Source organism: Microplitis mediator, chromosome 6 (genome assembly GCF_029852145.1).
Source record: "Microplitis mediator isolate UGA2020A chromosome 6, iyMicMedi2.1, whole genome shotgun sequence".
NCBI lineage: Eukaryota > Metazoa > Arthropoda > Insecta > Hymenoptera > Braconidae > Microplitis > Microplitis mediator.
The window spans coordinates 729,949-756,376 of record NC_079974.1 but is presented as its reverse complement, the minus strand read 5'-3'; the positions used below and the strand labels follow the sequence as shown (position 1 = coordinate 756,376).

Below are 26,428 nucleotides of genomic sequence, written 5' to 3'. Positions count from 1 at the left end.
ATAATGACAACTGGCCGGCTTGGCCACTAAAAAGATTTTTTTTTTCGAGATATATTTTATATTAATATCTAACAAGAACATTGGGTTCTTAATATTTTTAAACACGCCAGTAAAAATTACTTTTTACTGCCAGTCCTAAGCCTGGGAAAAGTGTGAAGGAAAATATATCAAACAACATTAAATAAATTAATAATATTACCACCGTAACTTTTCAATTGAGCTGAGGTAAATGTCCCAATACAAAAACGATTTGATAATTAATTTATTATATTTCAACTCGTACGCGATAAAATTAAATAATACTTTCTTATTGTCTGTACAATGCCATTGCCGAGGTATAAAATTCAAAACTTATTATTTTTCTCCATATTATTTGAACGGGACATAGAAAATCGCGATGAGACACCTTTTAATATTAATATTAATGGCTCCAATTTCAACAGGCATATTATTTTATCTTCCTACAACTGTAGAAGCTGTTAGTACGTTGAAGAAAAAAAAAGTGCCCTAAAATGGCTCACCCTAGTGTACTTATCAGCACAATTGAGCGGGTCAATGAAAAAAAACCCACGTTTATCTTTAAATAAATAAATAAAAATAAAATTTATGCATTGATAATAATATATATCTTTTATTCATGTATATTAATAATTAATAAAATGGATTAATAATAATTTTACAATTAAAATAAAACTTTCTGAATTCTTATCACAATGAACGCACTCTTTCTTAACGAACATAAATTTTTTTACACATCTAATTTCAAAGAATTACATATAATTTTTAACACGAAAATGATAATAGAGAATATTGACAAAGAAATAGTAGACAAAACAATTATTTATATGTACTTCCGGTATTAATACTACATAATTTTCGCTATACTGTTAATCTGTTGTGAATTGAATTAAAAAACGAATAGCATTAACGATTAATGGATATGTCATACAAAGGCAATTAACTACAAACTACATTACATTGGTCCAATTGTCGTAATTAATACTAATTCTAAAAAAATATTTTTAAAAAACCAATTACTTTTATAAGTTAAATAAAAAAATAAAATAATACAATTAAAATACAAATAGATTTGTTTAATAATTTTAACGATACGTATGTGATGTCAAATCTTATATAATGCATAGAAATTTTTAATATTTATCAAATACTTAAACCTCGTCCATTTAAATTATTTACATATATATGAATACATTTGTTTCCATCTTATGTGTTGTATGTTATTTTCTAAAACTAAAATAAATTCTTATTTGTACTCAGACTACAACTTTCTTTTTCGTGTTTACCTTTCACTCTTTTTTTTTCGACTCGCCTATTTTACAACTTATAGTTAAGTACATAAGTTTATTGCACTATTTATTTCACAAACAAAGAGACAATATTGAAAATTAATATTGCGCTTTTGTGATGTTAATTTTAATATTTTATTTTTTTTATTCTTTATATTTTCATTCACAGTAAAAAATATTGTGTGTGTGTTAAATTATTTTGAGTGATGATTTTGTGTCAAGTCATCACATTTCACTGGGGTACTTTAAAATTCCGATTGATTTACTATTTAACACTTTAAAGTGTTAACTGGTACAATAATTCGGATTATTATTTTAGTGCTACTTTACAATCAACACTAAATTTATGTTGGAATCTCACTCGATAGTCACGAAATAATTATTTTAAAAATTAGAGTCAAATCGACAATTTATGAATGTCAATTTGACTTTCAAATTTATGATTATTAATATATCAAATTTACGATTTACCAAAGTCTGAAATTTTTATTATATTTGCAAAAAAAATTTAGTTATAATTTTGAATTATTTTATCGGTGATGTAAAAATTTGATTTCATTAAAAAAAATGTGTTTTTGGTTTTTTAAATGAAATTACCTTCAAAATTGGAAAAAAAGCTTAGTTTTGAAAATGTTTCTTAGACATTCCATATTCTCTAAATATAATTGAGCTTTGTTTTGATTTTTTTTTGTTAAATTTTCTCAAAAATCGAGTGTCCAATTCCAGAAATTTTGGTTTCGTCACAAATTGCCCTCGAACAAAATAACCTCGTAACAAAATAACTTTGTTATAAAATAATCTGAACAACAATAACCTGCAAGTACGACATTTATCGTTGTAGATTTATGTGAATTTTTTTAGGTTATTTTATAACAAAGTTATTTTTTAGGTTATTTTGTCAAGGTTATTTTATTCGAGAGTAACAGGTAGCGGCACCGAAATTTTTTTCTTTCGACCTTTTTAAGGGGGTACCCCACTTTGCCCGTACAAAATAAATTTTTTTTTAATGGTAGCTGAACATTTGTTCTATTCACTTCAAATCATTAAAAAATAAAAGATTCAACGTATTTGAGTCCCCGAAAACTTAATATTTCTTCAAGTACTTCGTTTTGCCCCCCTTTCCTTCCCTAAGTAATTTACTATTTACAACTGGTATGAATTATCACGTGTTTTGTTTTCAAATTTTGACTGAAAAACATTGACTACTATCAAATAATAGTTGAATGTTGAATAATACTTGTTGTCACTTTTAATAACTTTAAAATAATATATACATTATATTTAATCAATATTCGTAGTACAAAAATAAAATGCAAAAGTTAACATTTTTTGTGTCGCCTCTGGCATTTAAAAAGTGTTGCATTTACTTCTGGTTTAACCAAAATTTCGTATTTAAATTTTAACACAAATTTAGTTTTGAATACTGCAAGAAAAAATAACTTACAGTAAATATTGTTTTTTCTTCTTACAAGAAATTATTACAAAAGCTATTTTTTTTTCTGTGAAATTCCAACACAAGTAGTCTGTGTTAAAAAATAACACAAAAATTATGTGGATCATTTATAACACATAGATCATCTGGATTTCAACACAATATTTTTTACTGCTCTTATTCTTATCATTTATTTTCTAAGACTAAAAGCATCATGGTTTAATGTCATAGCTTAGTATGCTTCACACTGTCTGTCCAATAATTTTGTATTGTCATTGCTTCAAGAGAGTTTAAAAAGGAATCATTGTCCAAACTATACATTTCTTCGGAATTATCCTTGAAACAAAAGATATGTATATAAATAACTATCAACTATGGTCATTATTCATTATAAATATAATAATCAATGAGAGAATACGAAACAATGAAACAGAAAATAACTTACTCGAATCGTAGAATCATCGATGTAACCAGAACTATCAGGATTACTGCATTTATCACTGTTCAAAGTCTGCGGTGGATTTAAATATTTCCGCCTATAAATAATAAAAATAATAATATCAACAATGAACTCATATTTGTAGCTAATTTCTATTAACTCGGACAGTTAGTCTACGGAGGAGCGGAAATTTACTAGAGATTCCGACTTATCGAATGCCCCTTCGCCTTTAAAAAGTAAATTACGACACATAGTAAAATTAAATAATTGAATTATTAGTTATTTTCCAAACCATTGTCTTTATTGTATGAAAAATAATTTTAAATTAAATTTTTTTGGTACTTTAAAAGGCAAGTATTCCATTATTCGTAAACATTTATGTTATTCAAACTATCCAAATGACTTGGAACATTTGGATTATTCGAATAATTCGAACTATTCGAATAATTCGATTCGATTCGAGATGAATAATATGTACCTGAAGATCGAAACGTTCTTTGCTCAACGAAAATAAAAAATTCGAAAGCAAAAAATCGGCTGGATGACTAGCTTTCTGAAATGTTTCGCATATGAATGCTGGTATGTCAGCCAAAAATCAGACCACCTTCAATCTCCGGAACTTCTTCTTAAGCAGTTAAATTACATAACTTTTTTTCATTTTCGTTGCGCGAAAAACGTTCCGATCTTCAGTTACATATGAATAATTCGGTAATTCGAATATTCGCACACCTCTACACGGAAAAAAATGAACTTTAAAAATTACTATTTGAAATTATAACCCGGAACCCGGTTGTCAATATGGGGAATTTTAACATTCAAATAGTAAATTTTATAATACGTTTCGTCTATTTTCTAAGTATCAGTTACGATTTTTAAAGTTCAAATAGTAATTTTTCTTACATAAACAATAAACTTTCATACTTATCCTGTAATTATTCACGTTTTGATCATAAATAAAAAAATTACTATTTAGAATGATGGTATTTACTGATCACTTTATCATTATATTACTTGTCATTCTTAATTTATATAGTTCATTTTTTTCCGTGTAGTATAAATTAGACTGGGCCAAAATTTCCAATGCGAATACAACACGATTTTTATTAATTAAACGATTTAAAAATAGTGAAAATGCCATTTTTTAAAAAAGACAGCTCTTTTATGCGAGTATATTATAATTTTCTCAAATGTTTAGTAATTTTGTGAATAAAATAAAAATTATCATCGATAAAAAGAACCAATTTTTCAATTTACCCAAAAAATTACATCTACAGCAGAAAAAAAAAGAATTTTGTTTTGACTTCAACTTTAACCTTGAATAACTTGTGAAGGAGTGAATTTAGCAAAAAATATTAAGAGACTTTTTTTGTAGAACATTTAATTTCCTTCAAAAAATGTATCAAAGTCAATTTCGTTTATCTCAATGGTTTGGGAGTTATGAGACAAAAACTCGCTCAGTAAAAAAAAAATCAAAAATTACGATGATTGACCTCTCAATATTAATATAAAGGGCTCTAATTTCCACAATAATTCTCTTTTTGTCATCCCAAACAATATTTTCGATATACTTTAAAAATAAAATAAATAGTCGATTTTTTTGGCCCAGTCCAATATAAATATACAAAGATATACAAATGTATAGCAGCAAGTGGAAGACATCGTAGCTTGTAGTAGGGGTCAAGATTAAGGGAAAGTTCCGAGTTAATGGAATTCGACTGTATTTCAATAAAGAGTTTTTACGAACCTGTACATAATAAATCCAAAACTGATCATCGCACTAAGAAAAACAACCATAGCCAAACAGCTTCCGGTAATGAGAGCAATATCGAAAGCCGTAGGTCGAACATTAATACTGTTAATAATATTTCCACTGTCAATTTCCTCATCATCATCTTGGGAAGAACGATCCTGCGCCCGATCTAATTGGAAGTCACTGACAAAAGCATTCCTAGCCCGACTAAGCCGCGTAGAGTCAGTATGAAAAATTGGTACTCTAGTAGCTGAAGAAACCCGAGGTTCCGCTAGTTCTTGATCTATTTCAATATCTTCGGAACTGTTGAAAATCCCAGTACTAAATATCGTTCCATTGTCATCACCAGTCGTGACTTGGGTTCTATTTACTACTAATTTTATTCTCTCTTCAAGTCTCAAGGGCAGAACAGTGAGATCTTTTTCCTCGGTAGTACTAAAGTTTTGAAATTTGCTCTCGGGTTCTTCGTCATCACTTTTCCGTCTTGTTGGCGGTCTAACAGTAGTGAGAATCCATGTAATTCTTGTGTCTTTTCGTTTCTCGTAAACTTTATCATTTTTAGTACGAAAATTATCGATCAGTTCCTCTCTTTGTATTTCGGTTTGACCACTCCAGAAATTAGCAGTACGTTCATTAGGATTAAATGTATACGGGTTTATGATACCGTTATTACGATACTCGGGATTTTCTTGGGGGTTGTTTAAAGCTATGGAAGCATTTGTGGACGGCCTACTTATCGAAGGATTAGTAGCTAAATTTCCTTTAATGGACGGTTGATAAAAATTAATTGCTTTAGCTTTTCTCATGTTTGCTATTATAGGTTCTGGTTCGGTTGAAACTTGATCAGAATTTGTTGTCATTTTATCAGTGACACTTTGCCATGCAGTAGTCGACTCATATTTTATAGATGGATCTCTCGTTTCCAATGAAATAGGAATTCCCAAAATAACTGTCCAATAAAAAATTTAATTAAACATTTTTGTTAAACAAACGAAAATATTCTACACAGAAAATTAAGTAATAAAAACTACTATCTGGTTATGTTAAAATTTCTACCATCAATCCGATAGTAGTGAATATTATCTAGATGATTGGATAAATCATCTAGATTGTAATATTCACCATATTTATGATAATTGTTACAATCCTGTATGTTAACTAGAGTTATAATTATTATTATTATTCTAAATAGTTATATTTACAATCCAGATGCTCACAGTAACCATCAGAAATTATAATAGTTACAGGGTTCAAAAAATACTAAATGTTAATAATGACCAAATTTTATTTATTACTCAGTACTTGGATGGTTCTTATTTTGAATCGCATACTCAATCATTAAAAGATATTGACAGAAGCTCTCTCGCTTGGAAGTTTTTATTTTACACTGATCTAGACGACTGTACAATAACTTATTTCAAAATTTTAAACAATAAAATGTACTTTACTAAATTATGAATTTAAATAGAAAATATTTATTTACAATTTGAAAGTAAAATTAAAAATAGGGCTAGTACGCCGATGAAGAGTTTATAATATAATAGTAGTTTATCTATCGAGTGCTATCGTGTTTAAGACGTGAGTGTGAAGATTGGTGCCCGAGCCGAAGGCAAGGGTACCAACACACGAGCGTCTTAGACTCGATTGTACTAGATAAATACATTAGTTTTTGTGACAGATATTTGAAATTTACTACATTTAGTGCCTATAAATGGCAGGTTATAAATCCGCGTTTATTTATTTGGTAAGATTGTTTTGAGTATTTGTTGAAAATTAGAGAGAAGTCGGTAAGTGGACGAATTAAAATGATGATAAATTTTGTCACAAGATGGCTCGTTAAGTTACTTCAATATTTTTTGGTCGTTTGCTATCGCACATGTAACCAAAAAATATTTTTTGATCCGATGATGACGTCACTATTAGAACGATTAGGTATCTTTTTTACCAGCTGTATCTTATCTAATATTTTTAGCTGCCGGCTATAGGCGCTAAATGTCGAAGATTTCAAGTGTCTGTCACAAAAATAAATTTAATACTTGTATTCTAACTTTTGAAGATTGGTCATTTTCTTGTAAAAATTTTATAAATAAAACTTAAGTATATTTGGAATGAAAAATTTACAATTTTGCAGCAGTACTTGAAAATTATTGAATTTTCGATTAATTTTTTCATTGCAATCAATAATATTAATTACCACCCTTGATAGTAACTGTTATCATCCTGATGGTAATTGTTAACATCCTGATAGTAACTGTTACGAAATTTATTGCAGAAGTTATCATCCAATAATTATTAATTCTATTAAAACAAATTATAACACAAACGATTTTTGTATTGAAAAACGTTCCAATCATTCTAGATGATTGGAACTAAAAATTTAGCATAATAAACACAATTACTTAATTATCTGAGTGTAGGGTCAAACTGTTGTTAGAAATATTGAAATAGTTAGAAGCGTACACAGAAAAAAATATTTTTGCTCGTCCCAAGAAAAGTTTTACTTGTCCTTAACAATTTTTTTGTATTATGAATTGAAAACAAAAATTTTCTTGGGTAAGAAAAAAAAAAACACGGGAATACACTCAGTTTGAAAAATAAATTATTTTTAAATTTAAATTCTAAAATCGAGTATAAAAAAACTTTTAAAATTGTTTAGATTTGATTTTTCTAAGCACAACAAATATAAACAATAATAATGATAAAAGATCTCATGCAGTTTATTTTTAAGAAATTATTTGCGAAAAGCCCGGAAAATACAAAAAAAAAAAACAAAGTCGAGCAAATCAAAAATCAAAATTTTTTAAAATGACCGCATTGGCATAAAATTCTCCATATAAAAATTCAACTAAAGAACAGTATAACTATATTCATTGATTAACAACATTTACAAATGACTCACCAACGATTTGCGAGGTCACCCAGAACCAATGCATCCACCAGTGGAGCGTCATCGCGTCATCCGAAAGAAATTTACCTTCTGAAACCAAAAATTATGATTAGATTTTGCGGAAAATCATAATTTTAAATTTATTCAACTGTATACTAATAAACTGGACCGGTATATCGACATGGAAAGAAATTTTCTATAAAAATTACGGTTAAATTCACTGTAATTGTGGGACATAATGCGGCGCTTTCAATTATTACCATTTTTTAAATAAAAATTACGAAAAAATATATCTATTTTGTGGTAAACTTCATAAAATTTACCGAAAACCGATTAAAATTTACAGTAGACTACGGTAAAATTTGTTGAAAAAAAGTTAAAAATTATCTCACTTACCGACAAATGATTAGGTCGTGCCATTCGTCCCACGATTGTAGTGAATTTAACGGTAATTTTTAAAGAAAATTTCTTTACGTGGATAAACAAAATTTTAGACAAACATAGAAAAGGATTTTTGGGCCTAATAAAAATATTTCATTACGAAACGAAAACAAAAGTTGAATATAATTTATTTATTATTTTAAAATTATTAAAAGTGACAACAGATATTGTTCAACATTCACCAATTTTTCGATAGTAAACAATGTTTTCATTTGACTTTTTCAACGACTTCTTTTACGCAGGAATTCCTATATAATTTGACGTCATACTAATGATCGAACAGTAATATTTTTTTTAGAAAATATTTTGTTTTTATAAAAAAAGTTATAAATAGAAATGATTATAGATTACGCATAAAAAAAATAGTATCATTAAATCTCTATAAAATAACAAAACCAAAATATAGAAAAATTGACGTAGATAAAAATAGGATACTAGTAAGAACTAATAGTAAACAATATTGTTTTTAGACTAAAAATTGACGACAGGTCATTTGACCTGTTGGCTGTTGATAACGTCCACGTTTTATCTTCTTGCCTACGGCTATTATTATTTAATTTTACGGTAACACACCCACTTTTATTTGTGAATCATCGCTGATAGCTTCGATACAAATTTTATATTATTGTTTTTTTTAGCTCATACTCAACTTTTGTACGTCAAAACAATGTTATGATGACGTTATTCAGGGATGAAGTAAACAAAAAAAATAGTATTTAACGGTAAGTAAAATGAAATTCAAATCATAACTCCAAACTCTGTCTTACAGTTTGATACAACTAAAAAAACCAAAAACTTCGAAAATTATTCGATTTTATAAACAATACTAAAAGTGAGTATGTATTTTATTTATATAAATAATTATTTTAAAAAAAAAAAGTAACTAATTTTTAATCTAAATAATTCTGATTATATATAATAATTTTTATTGTTATTCCAGTTATAAGATTCGAAATATTTCATTTAAAAAATATGGATATGAAATTATTGATTTTATGTTCGACATTTATATATATTAGTTTTATTATCTTGCCTGTAAATTCATATGTGATTAAAAAAAATAATGATAATGAATCGAAGAAAAGTGAAAAAAATGACTTTCTTCACGATGAAATTTTCGCTAAGCTCATCGAGGAATATAAAAATGAATCAAAAGCTAAAGAAAACGATGTCTTTATACAAAAAGTTGTTGCACCGACGTCCGTCGGCTATATTGATGATATTCCTGATCCTAAAGATAAAACATGTGGACCAGGAGAAGATGTTCTGCCCGATGGATCATGCGCTCCTCCTATGTAATTATAAGCTTAATAATTTAAGAAAAAAAGTATTGCTTGTATATATTTTATTTATTCTGTAATTGAATTATTTATTTGTAAATAAACTTCATAAAAAGTAATAAAATAAGAACTACTTATTTTTTTTTCAAAACGAACATTATTTTCATATGTAGTTCAAATTATTGCATGCCGGCATACTTTGTTTATTTTTCACTTTATCATCAACAAAATTTTAAATATAAATAATCATCTAATATTTAGTTTTTACTAATCATATTATTTATATTAAACATTTTATTTTTTTAAATTAATATATAGAAAAAGGGGAAATGACAGTAATCTATTCATAAATTTAAAGTCTTATTTCTAAAGGACGTGCCCGAAATTCTACTCTCTAAAACTAAATAAGGAAAATTTCACTAATTGAAATAGTGATCTTAAAATTCACTACAAAATTAGTGATTTTGAATTAGATTCACTAATTCATTAGTGATTCCCCGGATTCTACAATGATTACTAGTGGCGCCTCGCTTAAGGACTTTTTATTCTATCGTTGAATTATCAAATTCAGGGCAAAATTAATTACGATAATTTTTAAATACAACTGAACAGTATTAATTCAAGTAAGTTAATTAAATAAAACCTAATTTAGTTGCTAAATAATACATCTTGTTATTTTTTAATAGCTTTATATTTTTACTCCAACTTTTTTTACCGAACCTGAATCAAAACCATCATTGACAATAGAATCAGGTTATGAGTTATAATTATGATATAAATATTTACCGTATGAAAGTAATTTTAATTGTTAATTTAGTCGATCAAGTTGCTAAAAAAATTTTATAATCAATTACAAATAATAATAATAATATTTTGATACAATATTATTAGCAACGATACAATATTTTTCCAAATAAATCCTCGTCAACAAGTGAATTAGTACATTTTTGACTAATTCAATCAGTGAAATTTTCACTAATTCTATATGTTGTTTTTTTTACTAATTCAAAAAGTGAATAGTCACTAATTCATAGTCGTATACTTTGGACAATTTATATTAGTGAATATTCACAAGTAATTAGTGGTTTTTCACTAATTTAGTTTTAGAGAGTACAAAAAAAGTTCAAATATTTGTTTTTTCAAATGATACGTTATGAAACATACTTTAGTACTTGACGTATATATCCTATGTATTGTAATAACAAACTAATGGAAACTTTCTTCTTACGACAAAACAACAAGTTCTTTTTTTTTAATAATAAACTATTTAAAGACATAACAAACGGCCTTGTTACACAGATTTGTTGAAAAAACATGAATGAGAGTTTTATTTTATTATAAAAATAAAAATGCAAAAAAAAAAGAGCTTACTTAAGTAAAACAATTGCAGCATAATCTAAGCGAAAAATTTTTTCAACGAAAATACGTGCATAGTAAAAAGTGTTGTATTAAAAATGACATATTCTGGGTGATAGAAACGGTGCGCACAATATTTGTGTTTTTTTTATTTTAACACAGACTACTTGGGGTGGAATTTAACTAACAAAAAGAATAGCTTTTGTAAAAATAATATTTTTTCTGATAAGTCAATAAAAATTATATTATTAATTTTATAATGAAAGTAAAATATTTTCTTGACAGTAGAAAATGCAAATTTATTTACACTATTCCAAAAAAAGACGATCAGCAATTTTCGAGCTGAACTCAAATTTTTTCGATTAAGAAAATTATTTTTAATGAAGTTTTCAAATTTTTGCACTAAAAATATAGTGGATTGAAAATTTACAATATCATAATTTTTTGTAAGAAGAAAATACAATATTTACTAGAAGTTATTTTTTCTCTCAGTGTTCAACACTAAATTTAAACTCGAAATTCGGGTAATACCAGCAGTAAATTCAACACTTTTTAAGGTAGTTGTTTCGAAGTAGTCACGTTCAAAAGTATAGCATACCAAATTTAAAAAACAGTATAACTGAAGGGGTTAGTTGAACGCGGCTCATCGGAAACTTTTGTAAAATTACAGTCACATTGCTATCACATAGACCCAAGTAGTGTCAATGGGTTTATATACACATTAACTGGGCCAAAAAAATCAACTATTTTTTTTTTAACGATACTGTGAAAATATTATTTGAGATGACAAAAAAAAATTATTGTGAAAATTTGAGCCTTTAATATTGATATTAAGAGGTGTATCATCGCAATTTTTGATTTTTTTAATGAGCGGGTTTTTGTCTCATCACTCTCAAACCATCGAGATTAACGAAATCGACTTGGATACATTTTTTAAAGGAAATTTGATGTTCTACAAAAAAGGTTTGATTAAAATTTTTCATCAGATGAACCGTTTCCTTATAATCATGATTTGAACATTGGTATGATTATTAAATTTGATTGTTCAAACTTGAAATTTTGTAATTCATGTAAAAAAAAGTTTCTGGAAAAAGTCAATAAATATTCTTGAAGGAAATTGAATGCTCTACAAAAAAAGTCTCTTAACAATTTTCGCTAAATTCACTCCTTCAAAAGTTATTCAAGGTTGAAGTTAAGTAAAACGACTTCAATAATCTTGAATAACTTTTAAAGGAGTGAATTTATCGAAAATTGTTAAGAGACTTTTTTTTTAGGACATTCAATTTCCTGCAAGAATATTCATTAGCTTTTTCCGGAAACTTATTTTTACATGAATTACAAAATTCCAAAAGTTGAACAATCAAATTTTGAAATCATACCAATGTTCAAAGCATGATTATAAGAAAACGGTTCATCTGACAAAAAATTTCAATCAGACTTTTTTTGTAGAACATCAAATTTCCTTCAAAAAATGTATCCAAGTCGATTTCGTTAATCTCGATGGTTTGAGAGTTATGAGACAAAAACCCTCTCATTAAAAAAATCAAAAGTTGCGATGACACACCTCTTAATATCAATATTAAGGGCTCAAATTTTCACAATAATTTTTTTTGTCATTTCAAATAATATTTTTACAGTATCGTTAAAAAAAAAATAGTCGATTTTTTTGGCCCAGTCTAATACACATACATCCATAATATTCAAGAAGTGATCGAGGCAACACTGTTCACTGTTACTGCGCATACACATGTTTTATATACACGTTATTTAATCTATAAATTTTATTATTTTTCTATTTTATTCATAATAAACACTAAAAAGTTATCAAACGAAACGTTTGAACAATGTATTTATTTTTAGGATAAATAAAAAATAAATGTTAAATTATCTTCATTTTGTTTGAAAACAAATTCATAAAACGTTTCCCTTTCATAAATTTACAAAAATTTAATTTTATTAATCAATTAATTTTTTTATTAATAATAGAATAATTCGAATTAGTAATGATCGTTAATTTTATTTATTGGTTATATTTTTATATTATGTGCCTATTTGTATTTTCGCGCGCTTATCTGGCTATATATAATATAAGCGCTGTTGCCACATCACACTACTGTTTTGGTACATCTTTAAAATTTTTAAAAAGTTTCAAGCTTTGATAAATTATAATTCAGAAACGACGTGGTCAATAATTATCATTTTTTTATGTGGTTTGTAATTTCAGTTTTGATAACATATTAAATTTTTAGAAAGATCCTACATAGCGTTTTGATTTTATTAAAAAAAATCACCCGTAAATCTCAATTCTCCATAAGAGCCCGTGTTAAAATTTCAATATTTTGAAATCGTTTTCCATAAAATTGGGGTGGCCAATGTTACTCGGATTAGTCTCATATGATTTGTAGTCAATCAAAGAACAATCACGTGGAGTCTTATAAAAATCCTACATTAAATTAATCCACGCAACAATTATTACGTTACATTTCATTTTTGTACTACGATGATTGGTTAAATATAATTTATACATTATTTTGAAATTATTAAAAGTGACAACAATTATTTTTTGTGACAGACCCTTGTAATCTACGACATTTAGCGCCTATAGCCGGCAGCTAAAAATATTAGATAAGATGCAGCTGGTAAAAAAGATACCTAATCGTTCTAATAGTGACGTCATCATCGGATCAAAAAATATTTTTTATAACTCCTGCCTTTAAAGTTCAATATTCGAGCGTCGTGTAGCGCGAGTAAAATAGGTCTTTCTCTCGATAACTCGACGAAACTATACAACGATGTCGAAAAATCAGCTGTTGGACTTTTCAGCATGATTTTACTGTGCTGAAAAGTAATTGGCTATAGGAAATGTATTCAAATTACCTAGCGACCGTCGTTCACTCGAGTTAAAAAGAGATAGCGATACTTTTTTCTCCATATACTCCTACTGTCGCGTTTATCCTGAAATCCGCACATGCGCAAATAGAAAGACGACAATTGGAAACCAGCATTGTGATCATATGTGTCTTATTCTTATTGAAAATCATAACCTGTGTGTTTGATTGTGAAAATTATAATATTATATTATTTATTGTTCATAAAAAATTGCCACATTATTAAAAACATAGATTTTAATAAACTATGGCCGATTTAACGCGACAGTGTACTCCACCAAATTTGGTTGCTGCGGCACAAAAAGCGACGCTAAATCTTTTACCCAAAAAATCAAAAGCGTTATACAACAAAGCTTATGATAAGTTTTTAGATTGGCGTAAATTAAATAAGACAGAATCGTTCTCCGAGACTGTAATATTAGCCTATTTAAATCACCTGTCTGAAACATTATCACCATCGACATTATGGTCACAGTTTTCGATGATAAAAACGACAATTTTATTAAATCATAATGTGGACATAAAAAATTATGGGAAAGTCACAGCTTTTTTAAAAAACAAATCGATTGGATATAAACCTAAGAAAGCTAAAACTCTAACATCAAATGAAGTAGAAAAATTCTTAAATGAAGCTCCTGATGAAATATATCTTGCTTTAAAAGTAAGTTTATAATAATTTAAATTCTCACTTATAATCTGTGAATTAAAAAATTAACTATTATTTTTAGGCTATTTTAATTTTTGGCGTAAGTGGGGCGTGCAGGCGCGGTGAATTATCGAGTATGACTACTAATAATATAAAAATTGTTGACGAATCTACTATACTTGTCCAATTACCTAAAACTAAAACTAACGTTGCCAGGTCATTTACTATTATCGATACATTTAATGAAGTGGTAAAAAAATATATGTCAACACGCCCAAAAGAAACAAAGATTGATCGTTTTTTTTTAAAATACGCCAATGGTAAATGCCAACAACAGCCGATGGGAATAAACAAAATTGGTTCTATTCCGAAAATAATTGCTGAGTATTTAAAACTACCTGAACCGGAATTATATACAGGTCACTCATTACGACGTACTTCAGCAACATTACTAGCTGATGCAGGCGCTGATTTGCTAACGTTAAAACGTCACGGAGGATGGAAATCTAGTAATGTTGCTGAAGGATACATCGATGATTCGGTAGGAAACAAAAAAGAAATCGCCAGTAAAATAAAAAAAAATATAATTTTGAATAAAGAAAATCAGACTATTGAAACGAGTGAAGCTAATATTGAAATTACTGAAGATATTAACCAAAATGAATTAGTTAAAGATAATTTATCTGCTGTAGTGTCTCAAGTACAAAATACTACTGTACATAAGAATCTTGATATTTCATCAACAATTACCATGCCTTCTAAAAATATGAATTTCTCGTTCCACAATTGTACCGTCAATTTCAACTTTGATAATAAATAAATATTATATGTACTAATTATTCTTACGGAAAAATAATACTAAAAAATTTTTAGATTAATGTAATTCAAAAGAAAATTAAAATTAAAACAGAAATTAAGAGTTCAATTACAAAATAAAACATTAATAGATTGTTATTATTTACACCTGTACAATTATTTATATTCAGGAGGTAATTTTTTATTTTTTGAATGATTGAATTCCTCTCAATTAAACTTTAAAGGCAGTCATTATAAAAAATATTGTTCGATACATAAAATTAAAAAGAGGGATACGGTATGCATGTATTGTCAACACTCGTCTAGGGATATGTTACATTCACAACGAGAACTCGTACCTACATCTCTCTCGCACTCGCTTCGCTCGTGCGAGAAAGATGTATGTACTCGTTCTCGTTGAGAATGCGGCATAACCCAAGACTTGTGTCGCCAATCCAAGCATGCCGCAAACCCTCTTTTTAATCCTACGTATCGAAAATAGCTATTTTGGTTACATGTGCGATAGCAAACGACCAAAAAATATCGAAGTAACTTAACGAGCCATCTTGTGACAAAATTTATCATCATTTTAATTCGTTCACTTACCGACTTCTCTCTAATTTTCAACAAATACTAAAAACAATCTTACCAAATAAATAAACGCGGATTTATAACCTGCCATTTATAGGCACTAAATGTAGTAAATTTCAAATATCTGTCACAAAAACTAATGTATTTATCTAGTACAATCGAGTCTAAGACGATAGATAATCTCGATAGATAAACTACTAATTCAACATTCACCTATTTTTCGATAATAAACAATGTTTTTATTAATCAAGATTTAAAAAAAAAATCGCGTGATATTTCATACCAGTTATGGAATGTAAATCAATTAATTGCTTTTAAAAAATCAAAAACACATTTTTATTCAGCGAAAAAATAATTTTTGCATTACATAAAAGAACTCAAAATTATAACTTAATTTTTTTGAAAATATGATAAACATTCCAGTTTTAGAAAAATGCTAAATTTAATATATTAATAATCAAAATTTTGAAATTAAATTTATTCGATTGAGTTTTCAACATAAATTTAGTGTTAATTTTAAAGTAACACCTAATAAATAATAATTTGAATATTTGTACTCGTTAACACTCTAAAGTGTTGAATAGTAGATCGATTTAAAATTTCCGAGTCAGACAGTGAAATGTGTTGATTTAACACAAAAAATTTAACACAGATACTCAATATTTTTTACTGCGTACTTTTAATGTTTAAAAATAAACACGTCTCTTAATTTAGTGTGACAATAATTCCTTCAGAAACGTCACCAAAGTATCGAATGATGATTTATTCTCATGCTTAAATAATATCTTAAACATGCAGTAAACATCTCGAAAATAGTTTAATAATCGCGTTTTTTCATTGGCACTTTTTAACACCAAATTTCATACCTTATTAGCACAACACCTTAACTACTTTTTCAAGTACAAAAACTATGACTAACATAGGAATTTATCGAAGCAAATAATCAAAGATTACCGTTACTACTAACTAGCTGTATCAAGGACTATTCTCTTTTCGCATCTATGCGCTTCAGTGTCATCTCATATCCCTCTCCATCCTAAAGAAACTCTTGTTTATAGTTAAACTAAGTATGTGTGTGATTATACTCGTCAGAGGTGCGTCCGCGTGTCCAAGCCACTCCTCTTCCGTAAGATAAAAATATAAAAAGTATATATAAATCGTATGTGTTTTTATTTATCAATTAAAATGATCGATGTATCTCTGATTATTTTCACTTTTGTTAATTGTAGACAGTACATACTTTTCTAAATACTTTCATTATATCTCAATGTACATTGATGCAAAAAATAATAGCAGGTTCACTGCGCGAAACGAATCTGTGAGTGAAAGATTTATTAATAATTTTTTAATCCACGCTTTTAGATTCCCTTTTTCTTTTTTTTGTTCATCATCTAGTCCGAACTTTAATGTGGAAAAAAAAATTAAATACTCTTCGAGTTTAATGATCTCTGGAATAAAACTAGAACTCGGTATATTATTATGCTCTGATGTATCAATGGAATGTTTATTTTATTTGTTGGTTTATAAAACACTTATTCTGTTTTCAGAGCACGTAATATATAAGCAGAATGTTTTCCGCTATTCGGACATACTAAAGTTGTAAGGTAGAGGTGGTTTTGTGTCCTGGATCATAAGTAGGTAATGACATTATCAGCTAAACTACTTAAATGTAATAAACGTAATTAGTAAAGTTCGCTTCCATTTAATATTCAAAGTAAAACTATTTTCCAATCCTTAAGAACTACACACGTTCTATAAAGTTTATCGACTACAGTGTAACCTTAATATAACGAGCCTCAATATAACGAATTCCTCGATTTAACGAATTTTTAAAAATCCCCCAGAACTGCCCATAAGGGTCTATGTAAAATATACCTTTACATTACGAATAAATTTTTCAAACAACCTCACTATAACGAAAGTTCAATCATTGCAGAATATAGATAGAAACTATTATTGACCTTTATATAACGAATTTTCTAGCCTATAACCTCTACATAAGGTATCTTACAAATTATCCCCACTTAATTCCACAATAACTAATGTCTTAATGAGTGCTGACACGTTTAATTCTTCATAAGATAGTCATTGCTGTTTGATGAAATTTAATGTAAACACTGCTGTTAGTAATTGTTAGTAGTTTCAACGTAGCAATGGCTGAAAAACGGAAAAGGTGTTCTTTGAGTGTTGCAGAAAAACGGAAAATGATATGATAACTAACATTGGCAAGCAGACAACAATTTATGACTTTTTTTCGAGTAAAGAAACGAAAAATGAAGATTAAGCTATCATTATTCCTTATTACATTCTATGTTAATATTCTATGCTTATATATTGATAACGATTTCTATTTTGACCAGAAACTGATTTAAACGTTTTCAAATAAATAATTCTGTGTTTTGATTTAAATGAGTTGTTATTTATTAGTGGAAATTTGTTTACCTTGTTATAACGAATCGAGTTTAATATAACCTATATATAACAAACCTTACTATTACGAATAACTCGATATAACGAATAATTTCTATTTCCCTTTAGTTTCGTTATATCAAGGTTGCACTGTATTTAGTTTACTAAATAACTTAAATTATTTTCATAAAACCCAAAACGAACAATGATTTCATCAGGATTAGAAAATATAATGTTTTGATCTATGATCCAATGCCTCATTTGTTGCACTATAATTTAGATTCAAAACTACGGTTGTTTTTTAATAATAGTAAATTACACACCTAGGGGGGAAAAGTAGGACATTCCAAGTCGCGTGTATAATTGCCTACCCGAATTAAAGGCGAGGGTGGCAAACACGCGAATTGGGACGTCCACGAAAAAAAATGATGGAGTAACAGTTATTCCAATGAACTAGTATGAATTTAACTATATTGTGTGTTCGTTTGACTTCCGTTTGTGATAAACTGAATGACAATATATCGTATTTACAACAGCAGGGCTATAGTTATATTTACTAATCGACTAGAGTAAAAAAATCTTTAGTATCGACAACCACACGGAGAAATTATTTTTGTTCAAAATGCGATGGTGTCATAGTAATGCCGGACCATGTCGGCCACCTAAAAGAAATTGAAATCAACGCATGGAAAAACTACTATGACCATAGTAATTTTTGCATGAATTTATTTCAATTTCCGCTAGGTGGCCAACATGGTCCAGTATTATTATGACACCCTAGAACCGGTGATCATGACCGAGCGCTCTAAGGCGTAAGACCTAGATCTCTCGAACTTGTTCACTGGCCAGGCGTGGGTTCGAATCCCAACAATTGCCGAAAAAATTTTTCACAAAAAAGTTGTGAGGTCTTTCGAACCTGGGATTCATCCTGTCGTCGACTTAGGAATTTGACTGGTTAAAAAATGAATTTGAATTTGATATGAAAACTGTATTTGACTAAGTGGCCGGATATGGGATTACCCGAGGCCTAATAATATATACACACCTTAAAAAAAAGTGACACCATAGCATTTAAAACAAGAATAATTTCTCCGTCCACACTTGGGGTCCTATCAACTACTCTATATGTAATGATTACTATTCGTGTGGTCACTTCAACCACTCAGTGAGGTAGATTTTACTACATTGGATGTAAAATAATTACTAGTATGTATAGTTTAGATGTCTCCAATTGTAATAAATTGGACTCTGAGAGAAAAGAATAACTTTCTTCCTTCTAAACAAGGCAGGAATTTAAACTTTCGCTGCGGGTATGGTGAAAAACAATTGAATTCGATGAGGAATTCGACTGTTTTCATGAGATCAAAGAGAGTTTTCAATAAAACATTTCTGCAAGTTCCCATAGAATCTATTCAAACGGGAACTTTTGAATAGGGAATAATAGTCATCAAAGTTATTAAACACTCAGAGAATTATACGATATTTTTTACGTCAAAGATTTATAGAAAAATTACTATAGTAATAGTAGCATGAAGGCACTATGAAATTATGGTAAAAATTACCGATTCCCTAGAAATTTTTGGAATACATAGAACAGAATCCCCCCCCCCTCCACTCCGTCACGTAATGTCACATTTTCTGCGACCCCCGCTATCAATATTGGGAGGTAAAAGATAATCCCCCCACTCTGTAGATGATATATGGTATTTAATAGTACACAAATTTCCATATTTTATAATAAATTTATATATTTACAAATATGAAACAAATGACTTTCTATCGTAACAAAAAAATAAAATTTTAAAAAACCGAGAGAAAAGTTTGAAAAATTGTCTGATGAGCTTCGAATAAGACGATTTTTTATCGACCCCGACCTTCCTTATCACATTTTGTCACAGTAAGCGATACCTCCCTCCCCCTCCCATTATAATTTATTTAGTCAAATAAATCAGCAGTAGCAATAATAAAAACAGTCTACTCAATTTATCAAAAATTTTATAAGCATTGAAATACATATCGCTTACGCTTCATCACGCCACGTAATTCAATCTAACCTATAAGTACTAGAATGAACGAAAAGAGCCAAATATTTCCGAACAAACTCGAATTTATACAATTTTTTATAAAATTACTATGATGCGTAGTACAAAGTTCCAGAGATGGAATTTTTGAATTTAAATTAATAAATTTTCTATTGGATCCAGTTATTTTTTATTGTAAATATTAAAATTAAGTAATAAATTTTTTGATAAGTCAGAAATATTACTGTGTTCTACAAAAAATAGTCATTCTTTAAAGTCCATGGAGAAATTATTCTTGTTTAAAATACTGTAATAGTATAGTAAAGCCGGACCATGTTTGCCATCTGACGGAATTTTAAATAAACAACTATGGCCTATGGCATAAATTACTATGGCCAAAGTCAAACTGATACGGAATTCATCCCAAATTACTGTAACCATTTTAAACTTTACTATGGCAATAATATTTATTTTATTTTTCTTTATTTCAATGTATAGAATACAGGAGTATCTTTTTACATTTTTGCCTTCAAATCGCAAACTGCTTCCTTATTGTGCGGATGTGGCCCGACTTGTGCTTATACTGTACTGCATCATTACGGTGATGCCCTACAAGCTCCCTTGTGCAATGGAGGTGCAGTGGCTAGGAAAACCACAGAGAAAACCTAGCCAATACAGATTTAGTTTGGGTGAAGCTCCAGTGATCGATAAAATTCCCATTTTACCGACCACTGGATCTTCATCCCGCGCCTAACGATCAGAGACCTTCGTTCGAACCCGACGCGTGGCTAAACGGTCACCCAGCCAAGTAGTGATCATGCTCGATGCTACTTAACTTCGGTGATCGCCCGAGCCACGCGCGTGCCGAACGGCTGCCTCAGCCGTCTTACTATGGCAATAGTAATTTTTGCATGTGTTTATTTTAACTTCCGTCAGGTGGCCAACATGTTCCGGCTTTACTATGACGCGATAGCATTTCAATCGAGAATAATTTCGCCGCGTACATTTCGATAATATTTTATTAAAAATCACTGGAAAAAATAAGGTAAAAGACCCAGTTGTTGACCCTGACCCAGTTTCTGACTTTTTCAACTTTTTTCATACTTACTTAAAAAACTATAACTTTAAAAAGAAAATCAATTTTTTCTTAATTAATAGTAATTTATTCTGAGCCTAATTAATGGCAATTTAAAAAACATACAAAATATTAACTGAATAAAAACAAATATTTTAACCATAAGCGGCTGAGGAAGTCATTTTTTAAGTAGAGTCTAAACAGTTTACATTAGGAGGTACGACGATTGAATCTGTACACTAGTTATCACGTAAGTAAAAAAATTCAACTAAAAATAGATGGATAGATCAAAATTTAATTGAAATTTATTTTAATACATTTATAAAACATATTAAAATGAGTTTTGTCGTTGAAATTTGAGGCCCAATAACTAGGCTCAATTTTAAAGGTATGGTGGAGTCATTGACCCTAAAATTATAACTTACTGCGAGCGAAGTTATCTGTTTAATTACATGTCTATAAAATGTAAAAATAGCAATCTTATAATTTTCTTAAATTATTTGCTACTATAATTCACAATACAGTGATAAATTAACATTTAATATCCATTTTCATAAATAAAAGATCATAATTAGATCTTGAAAGTACATATTCTTGGAGTGCTACAATTATCGTAAAAATAATGTCAATTTCGATAGTAATTAAATTGTTATGGCTCTTTTAGTTGAATAATATTTTTATTATGACAAAATTAATTTTTTTCTGTTTTTTTATTTAGGAGTTTATGAAAAAAGACAACGAGCTACGATGAAAAATAATGAGAACAGGCGCTAGCTAAAGGGACTTTAATTATTTATATTGTAAATATTGAAAAATTATGTTTTTGTTATAATAAATATTTAATTTATTTATCTAAATAAGAATTTTAGTTTACTAAAACCTAGTCAATACTTCATAACCTAATCATGGTTTATGTAATTTGAGGATCAGAAACTAGGCCACTGTAAGGGTCAGAAACTACGACCTGAAGAATTCTGAGGGTCAGAAACTGGGTTTCTGAATGTCAATTTTTAAAACGTTAATTTAGATTATTAATTAAATTCAAATAATCATTTTACGCGCATGTCTTTATTTGAAAATCCCTAAACTAGTCGATAAAATTATTATTTATATTATTAAGAGAATAAGGAAAATTTTGTTCCCGGCATGTCTATATGATAGAATTGGTTAATGTTATTTAAATTGCTATCATTAGATAGGTCTTGACTTGAATTTGTGCCTTTCCATAGTTTAAACTCTTTTTAATTGTCAAGTATTGAGATAAATAGATTTATCTATATCATTCGAATTACATTTAAATTACGCGAGAAAAAAGACGATCGTATTTATTTTCTTTAAATAAATTAATACTTTAATTATTCCGTCACTAAATATGACTGAATGTCACTGAAAATATAGCTATATTATTTATTTCGTGTTACTTATTCCAAAATCACAGATTTTTATGCTCCCTTTTGGTTTTTGGAAGCTGCTCAAAGCCAAAAAAGTGTGCATAGAAAAAAAAAGGATTCATTGACACAAAAAATCTTTACCCCCCTAAAGAAAATTTTTACTTACTCCAAGAAATTTTTTGCATTGAGAATTGAAAACAAAAATTTATTTAGAACTAGAAAAAATTACTTGGCGCAAGGAATTATTTCTTGACCAAAAAAATCTTTTCTCGCCCCAAGACAATTTTTGTATTTAATTGATAATGCATAAAATTTCTTGGTGCAAATTAAAATTTTATTACGGCAAGAAATCCTTTTTTTCTGCGTATTTTATAAATTTAGTAGTAATATTCGGGCAGTCACTCAGTGACTACAGGTGGCTCGTTTTTCACATTAAGTTAAATCTTACATTAATTATTATAGTATAACTTCAACCGGCACTCTAAATAGGTCAGAAACTGGGTCCCTTACCTTAGTATAATTTTCAAGAATATCGAGTTGTCACACCGATGCCTAAAACTTTCGGGTAATTGTTACTAATATAAAATTCTCTGCATATACGAAATATTTTATTTTAACATCTGATAGCTAAAATTTTAAATACTTTATTCTCAAGATCTATTACTGTAAAAAATTGAAAATATACACAGAAAAAAATGAGTTCTTACGCAAAAAATTGTTACTTGCTCCAAAAAATGTTTTGCATCGTGAATTAAACACAAAAAATTTTCTTGGGATGAGACAGAAATTTCCTGAGCCAAGAAAAAATTTCTCGCGCCAAGTCTAGTCTTAAAAATTTTTTTATTTCATAGTGCAAAATATTTTTTGAGCAAAAAATCCTCTTTTCTGTGTATAAACCCGCATGGAAAAGCTATATATTGTTAAAAATATATAAGAATATATATGGTGAATATGTGATAAATATATGGCGGCAAAAATATATACATTTATGAATATATGTTTTTTACATATATTGGATTATATATTTTTAATAATATATTTCTATTTATATAATGTTTTATATTTCTCTATATATATTATATCATTTAATGCTCAATATATTTTTGTCATATATGGATGGTATATATGTAATTTATAAAGTATAATATAATAAAATTTATATATATTTTGACCTATATAATTAGTGATATATTGTCTGTATGTTACTGTAAAATTACAAACTAAAATGTATGGTTTTTATTATGTAACATACCATAGTACGAAAAATATATGGAGTTCCATATATTTTGCAATATACTAGAAAACTTATATAAAAAATATAAATCATGCTGTATATTAATAAATATACTACTTTCAATACAATATATCAGTATATAATAAAATATACCGAGATATATATGCTAAACATACATAAACAAAGTTATATTGATACATATATAATTAATATATTGTAGCAATATATTTTTTTTCAATATATTATCATATATTAATACCGCAAAAATATTACTTTATATATTGTGCAATATATCACATTATAATATTCATATATTTTTTGATATATAAAATTTTTACGATCCTGAAGTTAGCAGACAATTAAAAATTTTTGAATTTTTTTTTTTGAACAACTAAATTTGAAGAAAAAAAAAACTAAAAATATGCACATGTAGAAAATTAAAAAAACTATAAGTGCAATTTTAAAAAATTTTTTTTTTATTCAAGTTGATAATTTTTAAAAAAATCCAAAATTTATTTGACGTCGGCCAATTTCAGCATCATAAATTTTTTCAAGCGGGAAATAAGAAATGAAAAATAACTAAAAAATATGCGTTCGATCCTTAATCGCTAGAATGTTTATATTTTTACGGAAAACCGAACAAGTAAAAATTCTTTAAACCAAACACGTGGCAAGAGCCATCTGTCATTCTCGGGCATATGTTTTTATTTTTTACACAAATGCATAACATTTAATTACCACATGATAAATAGAAAGTAGAAAATTTTTACGTCCGGCCAGAATTTTTTCAAAAATTATCAATTTTTTAAGAACGTAATAAAAAATATATCAAGATTTATAACAAAAATACTCAGTTGTTATTAGATCAATAACTAATTAATATTAATTAGTTTAATTCATAAGTTTAAGACAACTTCATTGTATACAATAAATATATATACAGAATATAAACAATTCAATGCTACAAATCCTTATTATTTATCAATAGAGGTCATGCATTTAATATGACAACTGTGTTTTTGTTTACTGCACTATTTTAAAATTTCTTCACTATTTGAATTTATTGCTCAATGTAAATTCACTTTCTCTTTCTAAAAACAATTTTTTAGCCGTCGACTTTTCAAAATAATTTAACAGATCGAAAAATTTAAATTTTAACAGAAAAATATTTATATTCTATACTGCAATTTAAATTACGATTTTTAAAAAAAATTTTTGAATTCCCTTTTTTAAAATTGAAACAAATTTTTTTATACACGTTGTCCATTTATACTTATAATAAAAAAAAAAATATATCTATACAGCAAAGCATATTTTGATAGAATTATATATATAGACTTACCGAGCGAGTTAAATAAATCACGACATAAAACAACAATGTCTCATTATAAAATTAAAAAAAATTAATAATTCCTTGGGAAATTAATATCTTTTATATAGAGCAGACGTCGTGCGTAGTACTAGTTCACAACATGAGCCATTTTCTCAGGCTCACCTGACGTTGCTTTCATTGGCGAATCAGTAAAGTAAAATGACCACTCTTTATTTTTTAGGTTACCACTTTAACCGGTTAAGTAACAGACTTTTCAAAGGTTTAAAAATGGCGGTCAATACGAAAATTAATCATGAATGTAGAGTTTGATCATTTATATTTAATTATATAAGCGCTCATAGTAAAAAATATTGCGTTTAAATCAACATAATCTGTATGGTACAAACGATGATACTGAAGTTAGCCGACGTCTAATAATTTTTTGATTTTTTTAAGCAATAAATTATGAAAAAAAAAATATTTGAAAAATTTGCACCTGTAATTTTTAAAATTTTCTACATGTGCATATTTTTCGTTTTTGTATTTTTGTAATGGACTTGTTGACAAAAAAAACCAAAAAATTTTAATTGTCTGCTAACTTCAGGATCATTATAATGATACTGAAGTTAGCAGACGTCTAATCATTTTTTGATTTCTTTTTTAGACGATAAACCAGAAGAAAAAAAATATATGAAAAAATTGCACCTATAGTTTTTTAAATTTTCTACATGTGCATATTTTTAGTTTTTTTTTTTCTTCAAATTTAATTGTTAAAAAAAAAATCCAAAAATTTTGCATTGTCTGCTAACTTCAGGATCATTCATTATAAACGAGGGTGAATGCAGCAGACATCAGACAAATTTAAAATTATGAATAAATCGAGTAAATAATTTAAAAAATAGTATTTGTAAAAAATTCACTTATTAGTTTAAAAATGTTTTAAATGCGCATTTTTTAAAAATATTTTCTTAATTATTTACTTGATTTATTAATAATTTTAAATTTGTCTGATGTCTGCTACATTCACACTCACGTGTTATAAACGGTCCGCACAATACAAAATTTAATTCAAGAAAAAAAAAAACAGTATTTACTAAAAGTTATTTTGTCTCCCAGTGTTCAACACTAATTTGTATTCAAATTTAAAAACAAAATTTGGATGATACTAGAAGCA

General features: G+C 27.8%; 2 protein-coding genes and 1 long non-coding RNA gene across 7 annotated transcripts; 2 read left to right on the top strand and 1 right to left on the bottom strand.

The window, feature by feature from the left end:
• Positions 1 to 610: 610 nt before the first annotated feature.
• LOC130669638 (uncharacterized) lies at positions 611 to 25,449 on the bottom strand. Of its 5 annotated transcripts, none has more exons than XM_057472633.1 (5): positions 25,285 to 25,449; positions 7,828 to 7,905; positions 4,923 to 5,877; positions 3,185 to 3,275; positions 612 to 3,075 (listed from the first exon to the last, which is right to left on the bottom strand). In XM_057472633.1, exons 2-5 carry the CDS (start codon positions 7,877 to 7,879, stop codon positions 2,965 to 2,967), a joined length of 1,209 nt encoding a protein of 402 aa, XP_057328616.1. In that variant the 5' UTR covers positions 7,880 to 7,905; positions 25,285 to 25,449; the 3' UTR covers positions 612 to 2,964. The 5 variants fall into 5 exon arrangements, with proteins under 5 accessions (XP_057328621.1, XP_057328616.1, XP_057328619.1 ...); XM_057472636.1 differs by lacking the exon at positions 25,285 to 25,449 and adding an exon at positions 16,767 to 16,835; XM_057472635.1 differs by lacking the exon at positions 25,285 to 25,449 and adding an exon at positions 16,679 to 16,821.
• On the top strand, positions 13,605 to 15,706 carry LOC130669639 (uncharacterized). Its single transcript, XM_057472639.1, has 2 exons — positions 13,605 to 14,441; positions 14,509 to 15,706. Exons 1-2 carry the CDS (start codon positions 14,028 to 14,030, stop codon positions 15,244 to 15,246), a joined length of 1,152 nt encoding a protein of 383 aa, XP_057328622.1. The 5' UTR covers positions 13,605 to 14,027; the 3' UTR covers positions 15,247 to 15,706.
• On the top strand, positions 16,931 to 22,100 carry LOC130669640 (uncharacterized). Its single transcript, XR_008990228.1, has 3 exons — positions 16,931 to 17,281; positions 17,360 to 17,450; positions 22,036 to 22,100. It is a non-coding gene; the product is annotated as an uncharacterized LOC130669640 (long non-coding RNA).
• Positions 25,450 to 26,428: the final 979 nt, after the last annotated feature.

What these genes read in the sequence shown, in the direction of transcription:
- LOC130669638 (XM_057472633.1), bottom strand. Translation starts at nt 7,879, where the DNA reads ATGACGCTCCACTGGTGGATGCATTGGTTCTGGGTGACCTCGCAAATC. An exon ending in GGTGACCTCGCAAATCGTTG is followed by an intron (nt 5,878 to 7,827) that starts GTGAGTCATTTG and finishes TTTATTGGACAG; the next exon opens with TTATTTTGGGAATTCCTATT. An exon ending in TCGATGATTCTACGATTCGA is followed by an intron (nt 3,076 to 3,184) that starts GTAAGTTATTTT and finishes TTTTGTTTCAAG; the next exon opens with GATAATTCCGAAGAAATGTA.
- LOC130669639 (XM_057472639.1), top strand. Translation starts at nt 14,028, where the DNA reads ATGGCCGATTTAACGCGACAGTGTACTCCACCAAATTTGGTTGCTGCG. An exon ending in AAATATATCTTGCTTTAAAA is followed by an intron (nt 14,442 to 14,508) that starts GTAAGTTTATAA and finishes TATTATTTTTAG; the next exon opens with GCTATTTTAATTTTTGGCGT.